Here is a 25,259-nt window from a genome sequence, read left to right as displayed (position 1 = left end):
TCCTTTTAAATACTGCTTTCCCTATTTAAAAATAATTTTTCTGTATGATTATAGACATATGTTTACTGAAGAATTATAAGAAATTACAAAGAACAACACAAAAAAATTCACATATTTGGAAAGCTCAGAAGCCAACAATACAGATATTTTGGTTATTCTAAAGGCATGTCTTCTGTTAGTGAATTCTCCTCACACTCTTGGGTGTAGAAACAGTTAAGAACCAAGATTTGCTTTGCTTGGATGACATGGTTGCTTCTAAGGAGAAAGCCGTTCTCTTAAATATTTGTTTTTGAGAGAGAGAGAGAGAGGGAGAGGTAGAGAGAGGGGGAGACAGAATCCCAAGCAGGCTCTGCACCATCAGCGCAGAGCCCGACGCAGGGCTCGAACCCCCGTGAGATCATGACCTGAGCTGAAATCAAGAGTTGACGCTTAACCAACTGAGCCACCCAGACGCCCCGAAAGCCTCTCTCTTAAATGGAAAAACCGTTGGAACTGAACAGAGGGGGGAACTCACACCTGCTTTTGTTGCAGTATCTGGCTGCCATCTTCGGTTTATGTTTGTGATTCATGTTGCACTGAAAACTGCGAGGTCAAGGTCGGATGTGGCTGAGGGGGCTCTGGCCCTGAGACTTCTGGAGTAAAAGGCAAATAAGGAAGCGTTTCTTTGTCTTTTGCTGATGTTCATAGTTTTGATTGCCTGTTATTTTAACTCCTTTATCCTTGAAATTTCTATGGGAAAATAATGTTATTACTACTACTAGATTTAATTTTCCTTTTCTAATTGAAATGATTATTTTGATAGAATAATTTTTGATAATGTGAGGTTTCTTAGAAATATAATTATCACCTAAAAGGATGGGCTTATATCATTTTTGTTTGCATGTGTGCAAACTAATTTAAAAGGATCAGTATTGGGGCGCCTGGGTGGCTCAGTCGGTTAAGCGTCCAACTTCAGCTCAGGTCACGATCTCGCGGTCCATGAGTTCGAGCCCCGCGTCGGGCTCTGCGCTGATGGCTCAGAGCCTGGAGCCTGCTTCCCATTCTGTGTCTCCCTCTCTTTCTGCCCCTCTCCTGTTCATGCTCTGTCTCTTTCTGTCTCAAAAATAAATAAACGTTAAAAAAAAAATTAAAAAAAAAAAGGATCAGTATCCTATAAATGCATCCGTTATATTCACATTTTCCTCTGTTAAATGATTTGAAAATAATTTTCCAACTTATGGAGAAATAAAGCCCCATTGGGATATTGATTAAAATTTAACCCTAACCTAGAGTATGATGATATCTTAGCAATATTCCTAGTTGTCATTTAGGAGCATAGGATGTCTTTCCAGTTATTATTAATGAGGTTTTATAGTTTTTCTTAAATAGAGAATTTCGGGAACCTTCCTAGGTGTTTTGTGTCACTTTGTTGTTGTGATTGGCTTATTTTTTCCTTTCGTAAATATTTCTCCTTTGGTAATGATCTTTTAGATTTTTATTTCATGACAGCTTCTCTGTTGAATTTAGATAAATTGATACCGTTTTTCAGTTGACTGTCTTGTATTTTCCAGGAAGCTATGCACCATGGTATCGTAAATGGTTCTAGGAAAGGGAAGTAATAGTGAGTTCCCAGTTTTCCCTTTATTTTTACCTTGCTGAAGGTAGTTGACCCACGCCTAGGAGCTCATTCTCAACGTTTTCTCCTCTGATCCTCTCCGAGCTTTGTTAACATCCTACAAGTATTTCTGCATTTCAGAGGCCTCCTATTCAGTGGCTATGGAGAGGTCACCACTGCCCAGTTAAGCTTACGTGATTGGATATTTCTGTTCTTGGGCCTTTCCTTCTCAGGTGGACTATAGGTCTGAAGTCCTTGCAAAGACTTTTCCAGATTGCTTTCGGAGGCGGGAGTTCATGACAGGGATGTGAGGAACAGAAGGCCTCCACGCCTCTCTTGGTCCCCAGGCCTCCACGGAGCCTGGGACGCTCGTTACCTCACAGGAGTAACAGCACAGCTGGGGGACCTCCAGCTCAGGCTCTGGCTTCCCAGCGCACCTGGCTTTCCTCTCTGTGACGGAGAAGATTTGAATGGGGTCGCTTGGCCCCAGCTAGGAAATGGTGCTCCTTCACCTGGGCCTTAGCATTGGCCTTGCAGAGTACGGTTTTCTAGCATGCGGCTTCTATCTGTAGTTTCTGGAGAAAAGCCACGGGCAGGCATTGGATCATGATGATGACTACACAAATGAGTCTGGCCTCTGATTTCCTCATCTGCTGTGTCCCCAGTGGTCACATCTGAGACCCTGTCCTCCCTAGTGTTAGCATACTGTGGAGATTGTCTCTGTGTCTCATTGCCCTGTCTCCCATCTTGTCCATTTCCCCTTCAAAGTCTGAGTCCCTGGCATCCAGATTTTCTGCCTTGAGCATGAGCTGTGCCAGGGGCACCCCTCCCTTCCTTCAGGCGAGGGGTGAACCAGGGGCCCTCCAGGTTGGCCTTGCATTTCCAGCGACCCCAGTGCACTCCTCCACCGTGGGCAGGGTCTCCCCGTCTTCACCCCTGGCCTTCACTTCTGCCCTCGTGATGCTGGGTTTCCTAACACCTGCCCGTGGCTGCCTGTGTCCGTCCGCACATTTGCCACCATGGAGAATCCACTCAGAAGGCTTCTGAGCTAAGCCCACGCCCTCTGTGGTTTTGGAAAGCCAGAGTGTTTTTCCTTGTAAACTTCTTTCTTCAGGTTTCTTCCTTCTGACTCATCGGTGCCCTGCTGATGGTGGCACCCATGTCCCTATCACTTCTGGTTTGGATTTCGTGGCAGCGGGATGGGCCTCCTGCTCATTCTTAACTAAAGCATCTGCCTACTGATGGCTGTCTGGCTTTCTGCAGCCTAAGAGTAAATCGGGTAGATGGCGAGATCATAAATGGCCTTTATTCCTTCCTTCTCGACCCTGAGATTTATGGACTCATCCCTGAGGTTTTCTCATCGCTTGACCTGAAAAGGTGCCGCTTCGCCGATCCGGGACCCCAGCTTGGCTTTACGGGAGAATCGCCAGGGGCTCCTAAAGATATCGTTGCTTAGCTGTCTTCTCAAGGTCCTGATCTAACCGGTCTAGGGGGAGGTCCAGGTATTAGAAAACAGACAAGGAGCCCCACAGATGACAATGTGTGACCAGAGTGTAGAACCCTTGCGAACAGAGGGAGGCTCCCGTTCTCTTCTTTCCCTGGACCTCTCTTCTGGATGCTGTGAGATCCTCCGGCATGACTGCAGCTTGCTAGTGTGTTTATTTCCTAACCCTGGTTGAGGAACATGACAGAAAAAATCCTGGCGAATCTAACGTGATATGACCTGCTTCTGGCAAAGGTCTGCACACCGAGCCTCTGTTCATTCTGAGATTCATTTGTTTATTCAGTGGCCGGGAGTTGAGTGTCTGTTAATGTGACGGGACTATTCCAGGTGCTACAGGAACAGTTTGACAAGGATGTATCCTTACGAGGCTGCGAGTTGGTGATTCTGTTCTGGCCCGAATAACGAATTCCTGCCCTGTGTGGACCCTCCTGCTTGTTCCGTGGGCAACGCTGCCTGCTGGCACACGGCTGGGCTTCCCTGCTTGCCTGCGCATGACACCCTAAGCCCTCCACACTTGGCCACGTGTCATTCGTGGCTCAGAGAAGTGCGCAGGACCTGGATCTCTTGACCTACCAATCAAACTAGGCTGTAAGAGACACTGGCAGTGCTGGTAGCCCCAGGCCCCTCTGCCTCCTCTTTTAAGGAGCTTGGCTGGGCCATGAACCTAGAAGCTAGAACCCTTATTGGGCTCACTGGTGAAGGGTGAACCAAAGTCCAAGACTAAAGCCAGCCCTGGATGGCCTGCTCCTGACTGCTTTCTCCAGGCCTACATCTTGGCCTTAACCTTGTCACTCTAACTGAAGGAGTAAGTTGTTGAAGAAATTCATTTAGGGAAGAAGAGAGCTTGCCACCTTCCCTAAAGCCTGGAGTGGTGGGGCCACCGAGCCCACTCCTGTCTCCCTTTCCCTTGGCCCTTGGTGCTGCTGAGTCATGGGGGCACCGAACCAGCTGAGGTGACATCTAACCCCACCAGCTGCAGGACGCAGGGAAAGATTGGAAACCAAAGGGAACAGTTGAAAGAATACCAAAGTAGGCAAGCTATTGAAAGCCTGGATCTAAGGGTGAGTTCTTGGTGTAATTCCCGACCGTGCCTTTTTGGGGGGGTGGGGCCTCTCTAAGTACGCTCATCTGTGTGCTCACCTGGAGAGCTTGCTCTCTGGAGGTCAGGACACTTAGTGCCCACGTCTAGGCAAGGGCGCCCTCCCTCAAAATGGCTTGTAGACTCAACACGTAGTTCGGTGGTGTTGGCCATTTGTCAGTAACGTTTTGCACACAGAATTGTGTGTGGCTTATTTTTTTGGATTGTCATGATAGCAAGTGTTCAGTTTTTCTTCAGAGCAGATTTGATTTTTTATGCAAGAAATCACTCGGGGCTCCTGGGTGGCTCAGTCAGTTGAATGTCTGACTCTTGTTTTGGCTCAGGTCACGATCTCACTGTTTGTGGGTTTGAGCCCTGCCTTGGGCTGTGTGCTGAAAGTGTGGAGCCTGCTTGGGATTCTCTCTCTTCCTCCCTCTCTCCCTCTCTCTCTCTCTCTCTCTGCCCCTCCCCCACTCACACTGTCTCTCAAAAATAAATATTTAAAAAAATACTTAAAATAACTCAGAATGTAATTTGTTGAATAAGCCCTGTGTTGAGGCTGTAAATTTGGTCTGAAGATAGTCTCCATCACAAAGTTCAGAAGGGCTTTGAGTAAAAGCAGTGTTGATTCAGCAAACGGTATTGAGCACATACTTTGGCAGGCACAGCTCTAGGCACAGGGGATACAGCAGGACTGGTGTTCTGGCTCAACAAGTTAATAAATAATAAAACATGAGAATAATTTGCCAAATAAATACAATTTCTAGAAAGAGGTGCCACGAGGGGGATGGGATGGGGGAAACAGGCAGGGTGGCGGAGGGGACGGTAAGGAAGGCCAAACTGGAAAGAGCTGTCTGGGCTGAGACGTGTGTGATGCGAAGCACAGAGCCATGTCCCTGTGTGTCCCCGGCAGTGGCAGCAGTGCATTTCGCTCTAACGTAGAAGCTTGGCAGGTGCCCAGACCATCAGAGGAGCAGGGGGAAGAGTAGAGTAGATGAGAGCAAACGTTAGGAAATAAACCCGGAGATGTGAGCCCTGGCTGTAAGGCTTGAGGGGCAGCAGCTGGGAGTTTTGAGTCTTGCTGGAATCTGTTCCTTGCTTTCTAGTGTCACCGTTCTGAAGAGTAATATGGATTCTATTTACATTTATGATTTAAGGCACACATTAATTAGCCAGTGCATGGGGGGTGGGGAAGAAGGTGGGGATTCTTGGATCTTTGTGGAGTACTGGAGCAGGAAAATGCCAGAAACCTTCAGAAGTGTTGCCTGGGTGATGAGTTAAGGTGCTGCAGGCAGATCTCGACAGGAGGGACGCTGACTCGTTAATTTGTTCCTCAGTAGCGTTTGAGTTTTTACCGTGTGTGTATTTTTTAAGAAGCTTATTTATTAATATACCACATGCGTGTGTGTGAGATTTTATTTTCACGGACTCAGTGTAGCTGTTGTGCTGGCGACAGTCTGTAAAACCCAAGCATTGGTACCCAAGTGCCTTCGACAAGTGAAATGTGCTTCTGTTTTCATAGATAACACTTCATTTTTCTATCTCAAATTACGTCTTTTCCTCCCTTCCCTCCCTTCCCCAGGCGACAGAAACGGATGCCAAAATCAGAGTGTGCATCCGGGCCTACCATCTACTTGTGAAAAAACTGGGCTTTAATCCAAATGACATCATCTTTGACCCTAATATCCTCACGATTGGTACTGGGATGGAAGAACATAACCTGTATGCTGTTAATTTTATCCACGCCACAAAAATCATTAAAGTAAGTATGGATGTTTTCTCTTCCCTCCCCAAGACATCACTCACATTTATCCCATGGCTCCAGTGAGTAGTTTGAGCTACATGATTATTGGCTGGGAATGTCGACATTTTACTCTTAGGTAGTAAATTGATTTTCGGAAATTTAGGGGCCTTTTTTATTTTTCACGTATGTGTTTTACACTATGGAGTATAACATACATACTGGAGAAAATATATAAAAGGTACAGAGTGTAATAAATAAATATGAAGCACGTAGTAGTTTTCACTTAGGTCATGAAATAGAATGTGTCTAGTGCTCCCATGACTCTCCCTTTCAGATTACGCTCTCGCTCTGAATTCTATGATGTAACCATCATCCTGAATTTTATGATACCGCTTTGTTGCTTTTCTTTAGAATTTTATCGCTTATGTACAGTCTGTATTTGCAAATTCACCCACTTGGTAAAATTTATTCGTGACCCCAGAATCAGTACTCATGGTACTTTTGCAGTCGTTCACGGACATGCCTGTGTGCAGAGAGGTGAAAAATTCAAGCGGCCCCACCTACACGTTCCCAGATGAGGTCAACAAGGACATACTCTCCTGCTTTTCTCAGCTATCATCCTGCAAAGAAGCGTCCATTTCGTGGTCTATTTAAGTGCTGTGTTTTTCACATTTTTGAGCATTTTCTTGGTAACTTCTTTCCCTGTTTCAATGGCCCCCAAGTATAGTGCTACAGCAGCATCTAATGTGCCTGAGTGTGGGAAGGCTGGACATGCCTTGCAGAGAAAATACTTGCATTAGGTAAGCTTTGTTTAGATGGGACTTGTAGTGCTGTTGGCTGTGAGCTCAGTGTTAGTGAATCAATACTATACGTTAAACAAGATGTCTTTACACAAACACACGTAAGACAAGTTTATATATTGATGAGTAGATGAAAATTGTGTGACCAGAGGTTCACGGGAACAGAACCTCTTTTCCCTCGGAGCAGTGATTCCAGTATTCCTGGATTCATTGTTCACGGTGACTTTATGGAACAAAACTACCACAAATAATCAACTGTGTACCCAGTGCTTTGCCTAGTTTTGAGCTTAATATAAGAATCTTGGGGTCCCTGGGTGGCTCAGTTGGTTAAGTGTCCGACTCTTGATTTCGGCTCAGCTGACAATCTCATAGTTTGTGAGATTGAGCAAGGAGCCTGCTTCAGATTCTCTCCTTCTCTCTCTCTCTCTCTCCCTAGCTCGCACACATGTTCTCTCTCAAAAAATAAACTTTAGGGGAGCCTGGGTGGCTCAGTCAGTTAAGTGTCCGACTTTGGCTCAGGTCACAATCTATCTCACAGTTCATTGAGTTCAAGCCCCACATTGGGCTATGTGCTGACAGCACGGAGCCTGGAGCCTGCTTCAAGTTCTGTGTCTCTTCCTCTCTCTCTGCCCCTCCCCCGTCCCTTCTCACATTCTGTCTCTCTCCCCCCGCCTCAAAAATAAATAAACATTAAAAAAAAAACCTTTAAATAGAACCTTAAGATTTGTATGTCTCTTTTCCTTACCCAGACTTACTTAAAAGATTCATCTATGTTGTCACTATACTTTGTTCATTTTTATTGATGATATTTTATTGTGTAACTGTTCCACAATCAACTGTTCTGCTGTTGATAGACATTTGGTTTGTTTCCAGTTTTTGGACCATATAAGCAGTGCTGCTGTGAACATTCTTGTACGTGTAACTTGGGTGCACGTGCATGAGTTTCTTTATAGCATACACCCAGAAGTGGGGTGCTTGGGTCACAGTAGTAGATAAGGTGAGCTGTCTCCCTAAGTGCTTGAGCTGGTGTGTACTTTGACCAACGTAAGGAGGGGTTCCTATTGTTCCACATGCATGCTCATGCTTGATATTGTCATCACGTGTGCTGGGAGCCTCAGTTTCACGTTGTGGTATAATCAGCCAAGTTTATGGTGAACTAGGGAGTTGGTTGATTTAGGCTACAGAAGCCTTCGAGTGAATGACCGACTACTCTGTCTCTCTCTGTGTTTTCCATCTCTGATTCTTTCTTTTCTCTGTGATTTATTCAGTAAGTATTCTATGGCACACTCACCATGTACTGTGGCCCTGTCCGGCTCCCTGTAGAGATGAAGTGGGTACAGCAGAATCTTTTATCTTCCCATAGGGGATTAGAGCATAGGAGGAAAGACGGTCTATGAAGGAGCTCCCACGACGTCGTGGTAGGGCAAGTTGAGTCTACGTCTGGCTCCAAGAAGCCCTGAATTACTTCGAACTTCACATTTTTTACTTTCTGCTCTTGTATATGTAGCTTGAGGAATGTGATTGCTACTTTTGGCAAAATAGGGTAATCTTTTCACCTTTTAAATTTGTTGCTAGGAAACATTACCTGGAGCCAGAGTAAGTGGAGGTCTCTCCAACTTGTCCTTCTCCTTCCGCGGAATGGAAGCCATTCGAGAAGCAATGCATGGGGTTTTCCTTTACCATGCCATCAAGGTACAGTACAACACCTGTTTGCACTTGGAGCCAGTTTTTAATCGGGACAGGGGTTTGCAGATGTGGGGACAGACTCACGCAGCTGGCCTGCTGCAGCTTCTGTGGCTAACGTTTTATCTGTGCTTTATACATCGTCTGTGGCTGCTTTCACGGTACAGTAGCAGAGCTGAGTAGTTGTGACGGACACCGTGGTCTCAAATACTTTCTACAGAAAACGTTTGCTGACCTCTGAATTTCCCTGGAAATTCTCATTTTTTTTTCTTTGTATTGCCCTTAGTTTGGTATGGACATGGGGATAGTGAATGCCGGAAGCCTCCCTGTCTATGATGATATCCATAAGGAGCTTCTCCAGCTCTGTGAAGATCTCATCTGGAATAAAGACCCCGAGGCCACTGAGAAGCTCTTACGCTATGCGCAGGTAGAGAGAAAAGTGTTCTGACGGATGGCTTTTCCTGTCTGAACTCGTCACTCAGGTTCATTAGACCATCGTAGACTAGAAGCAAGTGTCTAATCCAGTCTTTGGATCACTTAATTTCTACAGAGAGTTCCAGAGAAGGTGTCTTAGTTAAGGGTAAGGAAGCAGAAGCAGGCCATACCCAGCCTGCCTCAGTGTTCTGAATTTAGGCTTGTGTACATTTATTTTAAAATGTGCAATTAGGGGCACGTGGGTGGCTCAGTCAGTTGAGTGTCTGGCTCTTTCTGCTCAGGTCATGATCCCAGGGTCGTAGGATCGAGCCCTGCATCAGGCTCTGCACTGAGCTTGGATTGTGCTTGAGCTTCTCTCTCTCTCTCTCTCTCTCTCTCTCTCTCTTTCACTCTCTCTCTGTCCCTCTCCCCTATTTGTGCTCTGTCTCTAAAAAAATTTTTTTTAAAAATCAAAACAATGGTGTATTTGTAAAAAAAATAAATAAAAGGTAAAATTAGTTTTTTCTCATACCAAAGTCACACATGTTAATTCTAGAAAATTTACAAAATACAGATAAACAAAAGAAGAAAATAAAAATCAGAATCCTACCATCCAAAGTTAACCACTGTTGAGATTTTGTTATAACTTTCTAGTCACGTTTCCATTTTATGAGATATTTTTCTTCCTTGTAATTTAAATTAGCTATTTTGGATTTTCCTGTGCGGCTGTTATTTCTGGGTTCCCACTGTGACACGTTTATGTCTGTGTGCCTGTTGATACTAGGGTCTGGTCCACCTGTGGCAGCGTTCTGCATTTGAGGGCTTGTGGTCTGTTCACCTCTGATCTATAGACATGAGAATAATTACAGTGAGTCTGAAAATCGGTTCCCTGTTTCCCCTTCTTATGTGTCAGGCAGTCCTGGGTACATTAAGTATGCGTCATGGGTGTGGCTTCCTACAGTTCTAAGAAAGATGAGATGTTTACCTCAAAAAAACTTTCTCATTTATTTCTGAAAGTGAAGGCAAAGGAGGACATTAATGTCACAAAGCACGTTGTGAAGGTGGTAGAGTGCTCTCGTGGATGTTGTCTCCCTCATTAACGTTTTCTGTGTTAAAATCTGAATTTAACTCTGGCAGAGATGCTCACTTTGCGCTTCCATCGAAGAGTGAGTACTAAAGAGCTCTGGAGGATGGCTAGGAAGGTTCAGGGTTAACTGCCTCCTTGTCAGCTTACAGGTGACAAGACTTAAGTTTCTGAAATTGCTGTGGGCTCATTGAAGCTCACGGAGTTCGGACTGTGTGCCAGTGAACACAGGCTCCTCTTTCCCGTTCCTTAAACACATTTCCGATTTCTCTCGTGGGCCAAGGCCAGGATGGATCCGGTCTTGATTACCGCAAATATAATCAAGTTGTGCTTCTCACCTCATTGCATACGAAACAGTCTCTGGATCTCCCCCACCCCCCCTTTCCAGGACTGTTTCTGCTCATCTAGACAGAGTGCTTAGCCCTTTAATAGTCTTCAGACATCAAGAACCTGAGTGTGGAACGCTATTCAATTTTCTTCCGAGCCTGTCTTCTGCTGAGTGGGGAGACCTGTCCGTTAGTAACTCGGGGTTCCGGTGAAGCCAAAAGGGCATCCGAGTTTCTATAACCCTGAAGTTATACCAGAGTGTTCTCACCCACACAGTGATGTGCCGTTTCAGTTTTTCCTTCACTGTCCAGATGAGCCAGCTCTCACGGAGGAAAGGTGGGAATCCTTGTGTGTAAGGCTGTTCTCATTTAAGGTTTTGTTGACTTTGTAGGTGATGTCAGTCCTTCTTTTCCATCTGTGTTTTAGAGTTTGCTTACAGATTTTTGTTTCTGTGTATCCTGCTGAGCTGTGAAGAGGTTTTGCCCCTGGGGCACAGCCAAACTGAGGGAGATCTTAATAGCAATTGCAAGAGCTTAACAATCCATCATATAAGACATTTCCTCCCTCTTAATGTAGCCACAAGGACTTACTACAAGCCATTGACCCGTCTGTCAAGTAGGCTGTCTACCTTCAAGGTGACTTCTGTTACCATTAAGGGAATTAATAACCAAAACAGGTATACTTTAATAAGTCCCACGAGTTGCCAGCTCTGTAGCGATTTCTCAGGATGTACCAAGTGCAAATGGAGCATATAAAGCAGTGATATTAAGGGGCAAGTAAAGGTTGAAGATTTTTTTTTTTTTTGTAAGAAAATGATTATCTCTTCTTGTTATTAAACGATGCAGTCTGCACCCAAGTCCCTGTGTGATACCTTGTTGAACAGGTGGAAAGCATCTTCTCTGATCTCGCTAAGCTCTCTAATCCCACTTTGGGGGAGTTAATGGGTTTGTTGAAAAATAATTCTTTTAGTCGGGTGCAGACTGACCTGTGATGAATAAATTATTTTTGGTAATGACATCTGGAGATGGCATGGTACCATGTGATCTTTGAGCAGTTTCCTTACCAAGCAGTACCCTGATGGAGGTCATGACCCCTTTGGGCTGGAAGGATCTCTGTTCTGAACATAGTCGTTCCTGAATGACCTTGGATTGTGAGACTGTTCTTAATACTTTTCTGTGAAAAAAGTTATCTGATCCTTCATCTAGCCTTCATCTTCCTCATTGCCATTGGAGGTCGCCTTCTTCTCTGTCTTCCTCTGGAGCAGTTTACTCCCCTTGATTCCAGAAACGAAGCAGCAATCACCGTGAAGACCCTGTGACACAGAAGCTCCCCTAGAGCGGTAGATACGGATACAAGGAGAAGCCAGATGGACATGACGGTTGATCGGTCGCTTTACTTGGTAGCTTTGTATTTGCTGAGCTTCCACAGTGGGTCTTGTGTGTGTTTCACCTGTGAGGCATTCTGTGTTTCGCTCGTGGTGAACATGCTGTTGAGTAACTAGTTGGAGAGCAAGGTGGACTCCGCGTGCCGTGTTGTGCTTCTGAAATAGCCGCCCTCCAGTGTCCCTCTTGCTTGAAGCACTGATTTTCTGCAGCACGTTCATCGGGTGGGGTAGTTTTCATTCGCTGCAGCCGCCAGCACTTCGGTGAAATCCTCACTGGCCTTCCCTGTGTCCTCATTGGCCGCTGTTTGTAATCACGTTCCGTCTGGACCCCTCCCCACCACGTGAGTGCTGCACACCGGGGGGTTTCTGTGGACACACCAGGTCCTTGTTCCAAGAGTGTTTGCAACACTGCCCTGTTGTCACTCCTCCAAGTCCACCCCGCAGGCAGGAATTGTCTGATGGCTCGTAGAGCAAATGGGGTGTTCTGTGTGTCAGGTGACATGAATGTGAGCTTTAGCAGGGCTTTTTCTTTTCTCTTTCTGTTTTTTTCTGCAGTGCCACACAGCTCTGGTTTTGTGGGCTTTGCCATCGTCGTGGCTGGACAGTATGACTTCGTATGCCTCTGCCACATTTTCTGGATCTGTCTATCCACCAGCGGACATTTAGTTTGCTTCCGTGTCTCGGCTCCCGTGACTCATGCTGCAAACTGTTCTTTTTAAATCGCCATCTTTAGTTTTTCCGATAGGTGAGGAGACCCTTGTGCCATCGTTACTGCAGTGAGCACCCCAGCCCTGCAGTTCTGGGGTTCTCCCAGGTCCTTCCGTCTCTGCTTACACATGGTCTGTCGCTTAATGTCTTTGTGTTTGTCTTCTTCCTTCCTGTTACCAACATTGTAGTCCAGGCCTTTATCCCGGACTGTTAAAACCTCCCTCTTCTGGGCTTTTCTTAAAAATACTGCTTCGTTATTCTGCAGCTTCAGAACTTTGAATTTTGTCCTGCGCCCCCACCCCTTGCCCCCGCCCCCCAGTTGCCTGTGAGGTTAAATCCAGGCTCCATCACATGGATTTCTGGTGCTCCGTGACTTGGCCTCTATGGCCTGTATAAACACTGCTGCAGAAATTCTGGTTTTGTTCAGCATTAAACCACTCAGCCAGTATTTACTGAACTCTTGTTCTGTGCTGTGTACCTCACTGAGCCTGGAGGATCCAAGTAGTAAGAGAGATGTGCTCTGCGGTTGAGTGAGACGCACAGAAAGGCACAGCACGGGTGTAATCCAGCGCGGTGAGTGCGGGACGCCGTGAGAATGCATAGGAGGGACACTGAACCTGAAGGCGTACAGGTGGTCGGGGAAAGCCTCCCAGAGCCGAGGGTCAGGGGAGGCCTGGAAGCTAGAGAGGAGCGAGCCGGCGGGCGACGATTTGGTGTTGGAGTGCGGTGCTGCCCCAGGGAGGGGCATTTGCACGTAGCGGGTCGGGGGGCTGGCCCATAGGTGGGTGCTGAGTGAATGCGTGTCAGGTGAATGACTGTGAAGGCCCAGGGGCAAGGGAGATGATGGGGAGTGTGAGGAGCTGCAGTGTTTGGGTAGCTGGGCTCGCTGGGCCGCTGGGCCGGCGGGGCAGAAGACGCAGCCGATGCGGTCAGGGGGAGAAAGCCAGATTGGCGCGTGGCGCGGCCCGGAGCGGAGCCGTGGCCAGAGGTCCTTGGCCTAGAAAGGGAATATATCCCTGGAAGAATAGGACACCTACAGTGAATTTTTTCACGGGGGTGGGGGGAGGTGGGGAACGGGGAGGGGTGCTTCGTGATTTGCATTTTAGACAGGCCCCTCTGGTTCCAGTGCAGAAGGTGCATTGGTGTCGGGGCGGCTGTGGGCTGCAGAGACCAGCTCGCGGCTCGGACCTCGGAAGCGCGGAAGCACGGCGGGGAGAAATTAAAAAAAAATTTTTTTTTAATTATTATTTCTGAGACAGAGCATGAGTGGGGCAGGGGCAGAGAGACAGGGAGACAGAGAATCTGAGGCAGGCTCCAGGCTCCGAGCTGTCAGCACAGAGCCCGACACGCGGCTCGAACTCATGAACCGTGAGATCACGACCTGAGCCGAAGTCGGTCGCTCAACCGACTGAGCCACCCAGGCGCCCGGCGGGGAGCAATTTTGAGGGCTCGGTGAGTGACCGAAAGAGAGGAAGGGATGAATGTTCACAAATGTACTTAGATTTTTGGTGTGGGCAAGTGATGCCACCACTTGAGATGGAGAAACAGATAAGGCCATGCAATTCACCTCATGGACCACGGTCATTGCACTTTTTGTCCCTTTGCTGAATCTGTCCGTTTCCTCAGTCTCTCTCCCCCCGGGTTTGTGGTGACGACTCATTCCTCGAAACCCTGGGTCTGGTTTGTAGCACGTAGTTGTCTGGATCATCTACTCATCCAGCCCCTGGCGTGTGCTTTCTCTGCTGGCTCCCCTTCCGCCTCCTTGCAACGTGGCGGGGTCCTTGAGGGCGTGGGCCGTGTCTTGCACCCCTTGGGTGTGCCCGCCTCCTGGGTGCTGTGTGACTCGGCACATGACGGCCTCTCCACACGTATTTGTGGGTAGTGATGCTCCACGTGGAGGCCTTCGGAGGCCCAGCGCATGTGGGAGCAGCTTCTCTTCCTGCCTGGCCATGCTTCGTTTGAAATTGCTCTCTTAGGAAAGGAGGAACGGAGCCTCATTTTTATCCTTCCACCACAAGCTTAAATCCTAAAACACCTCTCCTTGTCTCTGTCCTTCCCTCAAACATTAATTGAGATCTTAATTCATGCTGGACACTCAACTAGGCACCAGCAATATAAGAGTAGAATAAGCCATAGTTTTCTGCTGTGAGGGCTTGTTGTACCCACTCTCTGCCCTAATTTCAACTCAGACTCATGGCAAAGGAGGGAAGAAAGTCGTCCAGACTGACGAGTGGAGGAACGGCCCCATTGAAGAACGCCTCGAGTATGCCCTTGTGAAGGTGAGCTGTGGGAGCACGGGCTGAGTGACAACAGGCTGGCTGGTGGAGCCTCGCGGTGGTTGCTGGAGGGGAGATTCCCTAGACCACTCCTGAGCAGTTTGGACACTGTCCCCCCCCCCCCCCCCCACGGAGCACAGTTGGCGGTGTCTAGAGGTAGTTTTGGTCGTCACAGTAGGGGGTGGGAGGTGTTCCTGGCATCCAGTGGCCGGGGATCCCGTAAACCTCCTCTAGTGCACAGGACGGGCCCGCGTGACAGAGAATTATTCAGCCCAGAATGTCCGTACTGCCAAGGTCGGGAAACGCTGTTCTAGACCGAGTTGCCGTCATTTGATCCACGAGCAAGTCCTGGATCTTCTGCTGATAATTTGGACTTCAGACAGCATAAGCTCTTGGCTTCGGTGTCCTCGTTTGTGGTCCGGAGAACTTCTGAGTTCTCTTTTTGGCTCTCGAATTTAACTTTCAACCTCTTGACACTTTTTTGAGATGCACATATTTCAGGTTGTGGAATCACTGAGCCACATTCAAGGGACCTTGAACTGGGGACACCGAGGATTAGGGCTTGATCAGTGAAGGCTGGGTGAGTCAGCGGAGGCTTTGTGGGTTTGGACTTCGCCTAAGGGTCCTGCCCACTGTCATTCCTCCCCAGCCCCAGAACTTTACCTTGACAACACACACTGCTTCCACAGGAGGTCATTAGTAAGGCATACTCTGCTAAACGTTCAGGTAGGACACAGTGTATTTTATGATGAATTTGGACTTTACTCACAGTATTCCTTCTTTCACTTCTGCATACTTTTAGGGAGTGCTTACCTTGTATCAGTAAAGCCAGCTGAGCACTTTACATAGGTTATTTCATTTAATTCTCAAAACTAACCACATGAGGCAGATACTGTGTGACAGTTTAGGAAACTGAGGCTTGATAAATTGCTGAGATTAGTGAGCCAGGATTTGAACCCACGTACTCTAATTCCAAAATCTGTACTCGTAAGCATTTCTATGATTCATTCTTTATTGACTGGCCTTAGGCCAATTTTTAATGTGATTTTTATCCTAACTTTTTTTTTTTAATAGGGTATCGAAAAACATATTATTGAGGATACTGAAGAAGCCAGGTTAAACCAGGAAAAATATCCCCGGCCTCTGAATATAATTGAAGGGCCTCTCATGAACGGCATGAAAGTTGTCGGTGACCTTTTTGGAGCTGGAAAAATGTTTCTGCCTCAGGTTGGCAAAAGATGGGGGGTGGTTTTCACAATTGAAAGAAAAAGACTTTGTCTTTTAGTAAATAGTAAGTCGGGTAGATTTCTCAAGTTTGAAGTTTGACAAGAGCTCGTGGGCACTGAGATGTGGTCATTCTTTCTGTAAATGTCCTACGAGTGACGTCCTGGAGGTCCGTCTTCGGGGTGATGTGCAGGTTAGAGGTTAGAGGTCATCTGGAAATCCTTTACTTTGTGAGGAGGAAGTGCCACCACATCTTACTCCCAGCACCTATCTGCTCTTCCCCCAAATTAAAATAAAACCCCTGCTTCATGTTAAGTTAATAACGTCAGCATTTGATTTGACCAGCCAGTATTCATCTTGAAGGATGCGTTTAGAATAGTGATAAACATTAAATTTTATGTTTCGAGAAAACCAGAACTCTTATTTTGATTTATAGGGGATACTAACCATATCAGTTAACAAAACGTCTGTGGGGCCATCAGGGTTGGGGCTGCGAGTCATACGGAACAAGGCCCTTTTTGGTTTTTCTAATTACTCTTCCTGTATTTAACTAAATGCCCACTTTCTTTCATAACATTCACCCTTTCTCTAACAGCTTTTTTTGTTGTATGATTAACATACAATGAAGTGCATGTTTGTGGAGGAGACACTGTGAAAAGTGTTCACACGTATGCACCAGCCAAACTACCACCACACACGAGACGAGGAACGATTTGTGGTCCTGTCTTATCTCCTCCAGCCTGTGACAGTTCCTCAGTCTTTGTTTTTCATGACGTTGACTTACTTTTAACTTTGCATTTTTAAGGTGACATTAGACAGACACACTGCAAACATACCTTGAAAAATGGCTTGTATATCCCTCCCCCAGCTTCCTCCCCTAAGGTAAACATTTTTCCTTGACCTGAGTGCAGTTAACAGCGGTGTAATGCTGTTAAATAAAGACCTTGCTCAGATTTAACCAGATTTTTTTTTTTTAATGTTTATTTTTGAGAGAGAGAGAGGAGGCAGAGCATGAGCTGGGGAGGGGCAGACAAAGAGAGGGAGACACAGAATCCAGGCTCCAGGCTCCGAGCTGTCAGCACAGAGCCCGACGCGGGGCTCCAACCCACCAACCTCGAGATCGTGACCTGAGCTGAAGTCGGATGCTTAACTGGCTGAACCACCCAGCTGCCCCAGATTTCACCAGTTTTCCCACTACTGTTTTCTTTTTATTCCAGGATCCCACACTGCTCTTATCCTGGTCTCTCTGACAGCTCCTCAGTCTTTCCTTATGACCTTGATTTTTGAAGAGTGCAGCACAGTTTTTATATAGCTGCCACTCAGTTTGGGTTTGTCTGATGTTTGCTCATTTTTGGCAAGCATAAGGGTGATGCTGTGCCCTTCTCAGTGGATCCTATGAGGAGGCCAAGAATGTTGCTGTGTCTCATTACTGGTTATATTAACCTTGATCATTTGGCTAATGGTGTCTGCTGGGTTTCTGCTCTGAGAATTCACTTGGAGAGGGTGCATCGTACTCCCACCCATGAATATTAGCATACGTTGATGGATTCTGTAAAAGGCCCCGTTCTTGCTTCAGCATAAGCCTTAATTATAAGTGAATTGTAGTGCTGGGGAGCAAGACGGGAAGGCTGAGAAGGGGCTCTGGTGAGTGGAAAAGGGCGCACAGAACTTGGAGAAGTGATGGGCGGCCTTCTGGGCTGAGAAACAATAGTGTGCAGAGAGGTTCAGAGGACAGGAATCGCAGCACGGGGGTCCTAGCCTTGTTTTCCTTCTGTGCCTCATTCATTGTCTTTCTCCACGAGGAACTCATTCCTCATCCTGTCTGCTGTCAAAAGTGGACTCCGGTGTGGCTGACCCGAGGCCAAAGCTTGTGTTCTTCATTTATGCTAAATTAAGAGGCTACGAGGGGCCAGTAGCAACCATTCGGGGGGTTTGGTAAAAGATGGTGGACTCTGTGTATTTTTCCTAGGTTATAAAGTCAGCTCGAGTCATGAAGAAGGCCGTTGGCCACCTTATTCCTTTCATGGAAAAAGAAAGAGAAGAAAATAAAACGCATGCTGGCATAGAAGAAGAGGAGGCAAGTCATTTGTCCAGGCCGGTGGGCCCTGGGAGGAATTGGCCTCAGAGACGGTTACTGGGTTGGGGTAGGGACCACGGGGCTTGGCTGTGCCTGTCACTGATTGATAAAATAGAGCGGTGATCTCTTTTACCAGATATCAGAATACCCTGGGATTTTCCTCTGAATGTGGCTCTCTGAATTTTTAATATGAGCGTAGTTTTCCAAACCGAGCCCGTGATTTCAAAACAAAACCACTCTGTTTATCTGTTGACCGTTCACAAGGCTCCTACTGTGTGCCAGGTGCTGTGCTAGACACCGTAGCTGTAGAGATCGGTCCCTCCCCTTGAGGTAACTGAGTCAGGTTTGGCTTTGGAAAACCTCTTCACTGATTTTTCTCTGTATTCTGGTAATGTCCTTGGCACTGCTTCCGGATCCAATTTAAATCTTGTTGGCTGTGCCGCCAGAGTCAGTCATGAAGCTTTGACCTTGTTCAGCTCCCCGAGAAGCTCAGCCAGCTTTGGCCCGTGGGATTCTGAATCCTTAACTTGGTGTGAGCTTGTGAATGGCTCCGACAGACCTCCCACTTGCCTTGTGTGCCTTTTCCTTTTCTTTTTAAAAATTAACTTAATTAATTGAGGGAGGGGTTGCTGGCAGGGCTTAGGACAATGGTATTGAAGAAACAAAAGATAATTAAATGCTGTTGAGATGGTGGTTCAGATTCTGATGAGGCTTCTCCCTCTGTTCCCCGCCTCTCCCTTTTCTGCTCACAATAAATATTTCTCAGACAGTGTTTTTGCAGTTTAAGATCTGTCGTTCAGCTATGGGACCGTGTTGGATTCGAACTTAAACTGTTCTTCGAGGTGATGGAACCCATGCTTGAAGTTCCCTGAGCTCCCCTGCTAGGCAGGCTGCCTTGGAACTGCTCGGGGGCACAGCTTTGTACTTGCAGAGCATGTGATGTGGGTTCTGGGTCAGTCTCTGGGGTTGTCTTTGTTGTATTAGAGTGCTTTCTGTGGCAACACTTGTCTGCTTCTAGAGATTTAAGTTGGTCTGTTCTAAGTGACCACAGCAGTGCTCAGCTGCTTGGTTTGCTCCCCAGGACCCCTACCAGGGCACCATCGTGTTGGCCACCGTGAAAGGGGACGTGCACGACATAGGCAAGAACATAGTTGGCGTTGTCCTTGGCTGCAATAATTTCAGGTGAGTCAAGACCCACCTCTCTCATCCCCTTTCTTATTCAAAAATTAAAGCATTTGCAGCAATGATTCTGTATTGGTTGGGAGGGGTAGGGTCCAGCCGTGGATGTTGGAGGTTATTTTTAATTTCTGTTTCCTGACTGTGTTTTCGCACTTCCACATTGAACACACCTTTTCAAATGAAATAAATGAGTAAGTTTGTCACCTGTTAATCTGGTTGAAAAGGACAAAAGGAACAGTAAAAACTATTCAAGCCAGATCAGAACAACCAAGAGGCTTCTTGAGAAATGACCTTGGGCCAGAGGCTCTAATTACTAGAACACTGGGCTCCTGCCTGCAGCCCGTGGCCTAGAGCGGGTTCTCTTTTTCTCCTCAGTAAACGATGGCAGTCTTAGAGCGGAGATCTTAGAGCTGAGACTTTGGCTAAATGGGGTTTTATAAGAAGGCTTTGACTGTACAATTCTCTCCTTCCTCTGCTTAGAACAGGACTGTGCATGCCTCTTGGAAATGATGAAGCTAGATTTTGGAATGTACAGAAGTAAAATCTCTTGCTGATGTGTCTCTTTATAGTGGATAAATATTCAGCACTAAGTTATTTCCATGTGAGAGCTGATGACCTATAGTAAGTGTATGTTTTGCTCAGATTTCAACATATTCTTTATGATCCAAAGCCTAATACAGCTAATGCCTTCTCTGGTCCATGTCCAACCACAGTCCCTGTGAGTCATGGACTTCCTTCCAACGTACTCTGTCCTCTCTGAAGAAGAGAGCCAGGCCTGTGGCGCAGCCGTGGCCCCTCACGGGTCTCTCCGGCTGTCCCATGACAGTTACCCTTCCAGCCCCTCCCTCCTTTCAACTTGGTTAACCATCTCTGTATTCGAGGCCAATGTAATGCAACCAAGAAGCCCTCAGAGAGGCTGGAGTCAAGGAACGAGAACGGTGTCAGGATGGCACTTTTGCCCCTTTCTTCACAGACATTTCTGTTTTCTGCCCACTCACTGTCAGAACACTTAGTACTCTCTCCCAGTCTTGCAAATGAGGAATTTGGGGATGTATTTATTCTTTTTTAAAAGGTAAATACATTGGAGGTTGTTGACATGAGATTTCAACTATAGAGTAAGTATTTGGATAAGGGGTTTCCTTCCTGGAATCTACAAGCTATCTCTGCTCTGGTCTCACCTTTTCAAACCTGATGTCGTTGGTTTCTGTTTGCATTCGTCATAATTAGTCAGCATTGAATTCAGCTTACAAGTGTTTATAGATCGTCTGCTATAGACCACACATTGCACTAGAGACACCAAAATGATTTAGTTGACTTCTCTCAAGAAACTCAGGAAATTTACTGTTTATGAGGCTAAATAGCCAGGTACCTATACAGTTGTGATCGTGGTCCAGAAACTGTTGAAAAAAAGCAGCTTGTAGGTAAACTTCTTAAAGCAGTTCTTGAGATATTATTGTCATGAGTTTATAATTTTTTATTTTCAGAAAATGGGTAAGTAGCCAAAAGAATCACGCTAGGAATGTTTTTTCCTCCAGTTAAAGACGTTTTAAGAGGCCGGGGAGAACTGTGGCATTTCTCCAGGGTGCTGCTCCAGCTGAATGTCAGCATCTGTGAAACCTGCTTATTAAACCCGAGGCTTTCCTCCAGCACATCCAGTTCCTCTGTCCTGTGCATTGAAGGGGTGCTTGTCTTTGCTCATAAGTCTAACTGGAGAAACATCTGCTAGTGAAACTGTATTTATCCCTTTTATAAAAACATGAGTGAACGTACAAACCTTTTCTATCACGACAGACGCCCTCTTGGGTCTTGTGTCTCTTAACACGTGGCCCCCTGATCAGTTTAATTTTATGGTGTTAGCTAGTAGGCAAGTGCCCCCCCCCCCCCCCCCCCCCGCCATCTACCCTATGTAGTTAAATGTATACTTTTGCTGAGCCTCCCGGTTCTAGGCTGGATCTGGAGTGAACGACGCAGCTAGTGAGTGAGTCTAGCAAACCATCCAGAACCAAATCTTAAGGCAGCTTTCTAGTTCCAGGCTCTTTGTCATCGATGCAGAAAATCTCATAAGGTGGTAAGGACTTTTTTCTTTTTGAAGGAAAAAGAAGTCAAGAGGACTAAAGATGATAGTTCTGTCCAGACACAGAACATTTTTATGGGGATGATGCATTAGATTCTGTGATCTAGTAGAACATGTAAATTTGAGAATTTGAATAGACCTAAGGGATACATCCACCAAGAGGCCACTAATACCTAACATTTGGCTACCACTTCACAAATGAGCTAGTGCTTTTACATCACTGGTTTTTCTGTTTTCTGTCTTCTTTTCCTGATGGTTTTCTTTTCCTTTCTTTTCTTTCTTCCTTCCTTCCTTCCTTACGGTTTTGATCCTGTTCTGCCTGCTTCAATTATTGTCTTTCTCATTTTACAGACGAGGAAACTGAGGCTTAGAGAAGTTCAGGAGTTTCTTCATGGTCACACAGCCAGCAAGTGGCAAGCCATATACTCAGGGCTTCTGATTCCAAAAGGGAGGACTCTGCTCTCTCAGTTTATCTTCCACTATTGATTATGAAGTTAAACAACTTTAATTGTAATGTTTAATGTTAACATTCTAGCTAAATTCCTCTTAAGTAATATAAAGTATTTAAAAATGTTTTTTGATCAGATAGTACCTGAAAAATGGATTTTAAATATGCTCCTTAATAATTTTTATATAAAAAGAAAATGTGGGAGCACCTGGGTGGCTCATTCGGTTGAGTGTCTGACTCTTGATTTCGGCTCAGGTCATGATCTCACGATTTGTGGGTTCGAGCCCTGCATCAGGCTCTGTGCTGACAGCATGGAGCCTGCTTGGGATTCTGTCTCTCCCTCTCTCTTTGCCCCTCCCTGCTTGTGCTCCCTCTTTCAAAATAAACATTTTAAAAAAATGCACACTGGTAAAGCACAGGTAAACGCAAACTGTAAACACAGTTAATGCACGTTGTTTGTGTAAGAAAAAGTAGGATATGTCAGCAGAAAATTTAAAATTAGATATCCTATATTTGGGTGCCTGGATCGCTCAGTCGATTAAGTGTCCAGCTTCGGCCCAGGTCATGATCTCATGGTTCCTGACTTTGAGCCTCACGTTGGGCTCTGTGCTAGCTGTGTTAGCACAGGTCAGAGCCTGGAGCCTGCTTTGGATTCTGTGTGTCCCCCCTCCCCCCAGCCTGCCCCTCCCCTGCTTGTGCACTGTCTCACTCCGTCTCTCAAAAAATAAATAAATGTTAAAAAAAATTAAACATAAAATAAAATTAGATATCCTGTATATAGTACTTTAAAAATATGGATCTGGTGAAGCAGATAATAATAACAGAGGCCTGTTTATATTTAACCAGTTGTTGCTAATCTGTCTAGCATGAGTAAAAATTAAGCAATATACAGATGGCTATAAATGAAATACTTTCAAACTGAATAATATTAGAGTGTTCAGTTGAGTGAGAAAAATGACTATCTAAGTCAAGGGCAGACTAGTCCAGTCCTATGCTCCACACATGCTCACTAGATAATTATTCAGAGATTTTCAAGCTGATATGTATATATAGGTGTGGGGAGGTGTTACACAGTTTTCCTGGTTTATTGAGATGTAATTGACCTAAAACATTGTCTAAGTTTAAGGTGTACAACATATTGGTTTGGTACACTTACATACTGCAGTGTGATTACCGCCATAGTGTTAGCCAACAGTACTTTCACTTCATATAGTTACCGTTTCTTTTTTTATGGTGACAGCATTTCATCCGCATCCTGGCCAACACTTGTTACCATGCGGCTTTCTGATAACAGCCATTCTAACACGTTTGAGGTGATATCATTTTGGGTTTGATTGGCATTTCCCCGATGATGAGTGATGCTGAGCGTCTTCTGATCTACGCTGTTGGCCCTTCAGATGTCTTCTTTGGAAAAATAGCTATTCGGTTCCTCTGCCCAACTTGTTATCTTTGAAAGGGAGACTTTCCAGAATTTGTCTCATTCATTGTTTTAAAAAAGGAGAAATGGAAACAGACACTGTCAGCACCGCTTAAGCACAGATTGGAGACTTTGGCTGGGGACTGCAGAGTGGTTGGGTGCTTCCATCTAGTGGTAGCGTGTGTGAATTGCAGGATCAGAGACAAATGTCATCTTCAGTTCTCTTCAAGAGATAGCAAATGTGAAGCGTTTGATGATGGATGCAGGTGCATGGCTTTGATTTTCCTTTTTAATTTTTGTAGAGAGTAAAAGGGACTTCTTATCTATTACAATATCGTATGTATTCTCATCTAGTATCGGATGCCTTTGCTAAAGCATCGAGTGCAGCTTACATTTTTTTTTTCTGAATTAAAAGCCCAAAGTAAATGCTTGTGTTTAAAGCTCTCTTATAAACACTTTAGAAAGAGGATTCCTAAAATCAGCATTTTCCCATAACATTAATTTTTTATTCTCTGTAGTCTCTCCTGTGGCATAATATAAGAATGTGGATTAGAAGAGGCCTGTGGGCACACGGCTCCAATTGAAGAAACCAGGGGAAACCAGGGGGAATGGAGATGTATGTGGGGGAAACAGGAAGTTGCAGTAAAGCAGAGGGACAGTGGAAAGGGATGGCGGAAAGAATGGCCGCAGCCATAGAAGCCCTTCCCCCCCCCACCCCACCCCAACGCTTCAGGTCATTTCCTTCAGCTGAAGTTCCCCAGGGCCAGCTGGTTCATTATTCTGGATCTTTAGTGCCAGTCTCTGTGTAGACTACCCTCTTTTTTCCTTCATTGAGCTAATACCTACTTACTTTTCTCAAGATTCAGCCCAGGTATCCCCCCTCCTCGGATGCTTCTAATGGTCATCAGTTTAGGTGACAACACTCCACGAATGTCACACCGTATGCATATTCTGAACCTGCCAATACTTTCTCAGCCCAGATGTGTGGGGTACATCCCTTTTCCCTTGAGGGTGGGGCTGGGTGCGGCCTCTGTCTGGGCTTGCTTGTCCCTGATGGTGAGCAACCACCTCCATGCATCTCAGGGCTGTAAGTATTACTCTCTGTGCCTAGAAGGTCAGGAAGTACGCCCCCGATGAATGATTTGTTTGACTGTTTCCCAGTATTCTTAAGACAGGCTAATAAATTGGAACTTGAACTTGTGTCCCAGTCGCCTAGCCCACTGTTTTCAGAACTCTTCTTTCCTCACTCGTCATGGGTTTTCTCTCTTTTGCTGATTTTTTCTTCTCTGTGCAACCCCCAAATAGGGGAGTGCTCCAGGGCTCAGGCTTTGGACCTCTTCTCTGTCCTGCCACCCACAGTGGTGCTTCTCAGACTGTCATGTGCCTTCCCCTCCCCTGGGGGTCTTGTTAAAAGACCCGATAAAAGTAGGTCTGGACCCAAGGCTCTGAGTTTCCAGGGGGCACATCCAGGCCAACAAGGCCCGGGACGGCCTTATCTCGTCCAGTCTCGTGACTTTCTAACACCTTGGTGCCAGGTGCCAGGTTCTGTCTCCAGCACGGACCCCTCACCAGAACTCCAGACTCACGTATCCAGTTGGCTACCTGAGAGCTCCATTTGGATATCTAAAGAAATCTCAAACCTGGTATTTTGAAAATTTCACTAGTTGCCCCCCTTAAGATGCCCTCTCTGACCTCTGTGCCTACAGTTTCCCCCTTTCCACATTTCTGTCCAGCCACAGGGTCTCCTCAATGTCCTCAAACAAAGCAAGCATGTGTAAGATGTTCCCGAAGGACACACTGCTTAAAACAAGAAAAAGGAATGAGAGCAAGTTGATTCTCGCCATCAGACTGATGATTTGTAATTGAATTTTGAAAATACCATATGACGTTGAACACAGCTTTGAAATGTATGCCGTCTTGTCTCGATTTAAAAAGCAATACGCTATTGTACTTAATTTTGTATGCAACAGTCTGTATTTAGTCCTAGTTTAACAAAAGGTGTAGTTACCAGCCTTTCCTAATTTGCTAAAAACAAAAACGTGGCGTCATCTCACTGTTGTTAGGACCTGCCGTCCCACATCAGTAAAACGCACAGCATTTACTCTCTGCTGGGTTAGTGCCAACAAAGCTGAGCGTAGTTACCGTTGATTTGAAATTGTCTAGCTTTTTACTGGGGATTCATATGGGCCAGTTTTTTTCTTTTCTTTTGTTTTCAAGTAATAATGGGAGCAAGCTAGAAAGTGA

At 45.9% G+C, this 25,259-nt stretch overlaps 1 protein-coding gene across 2 annotated transcripts in view; it reads left to right on the top strand.

Annotated features, from left to right (window-relative positions):
- Nucleotides 1–25,259, top strand: part of MTR (5-methyltetrahydrofolate-homocysteine methyltransferase) — a 106,264-nt gene that overhangs the window by 50,072 nt on the left and 30,933 nt on the right. For both annotated transcript variants that reach the window (XM_047088631.1, XM_047088630.1), the window contains exons 16-22: nucleotides 5,759–5,938; nucleotides 8,296–8,412; nucleotides 8,690–8,830; nucleotides 14,510–14,599; nucleotides 15,671–15,823; nucleotides 17,790–17,897; nucleotides 18,979–19,079. In XM_047088631.1, the coding sequence (XP_046944587.1) occupies nucleotides 5,759–5,938; nucleotides 8,296–8,412; nucleotides 8,690–8,830; nucleotides 14,510–14,599; nucleotides 15,671–15,823; nucleotides 17,790–17,897; nucleotides 18,979–19,079 (890 nt within the window). The remainder of the gene's footprint in view (nucleotides 1–5,758; nucleotides 5,939–8,295; nucleotides 8,413–8,689; nucleotides 8,831–14,509; nucleotides 14,600–15,670; nucleotides 15,824–17,789; nucleotides 17,898–18,978; nucleotides 19,080–25,259) is intronic.

The sequence above is a fragment of the Lynx rufus genome, unplaced genomic scaffold, assembly GCF_022079265.1.
Source record: "Lynx rufus isolate CCGP_SWC_20201006 ecotype Redwood Valley unplaced genomic scaffold, mLynRuf1.p SCAF_25, whole genome shotgun sequence".
Lineage (NCBI taxonomy): Eukaryota > Metazoa > Chordata > Mammalia > Carnivora > Felidae > Lynx > Lynx rufus.
The sequence above is the reverse complement of the archived record's forward strand: the minus strand, read 5'-3'. Positions and strand labels throughout refer to the sequence as shown.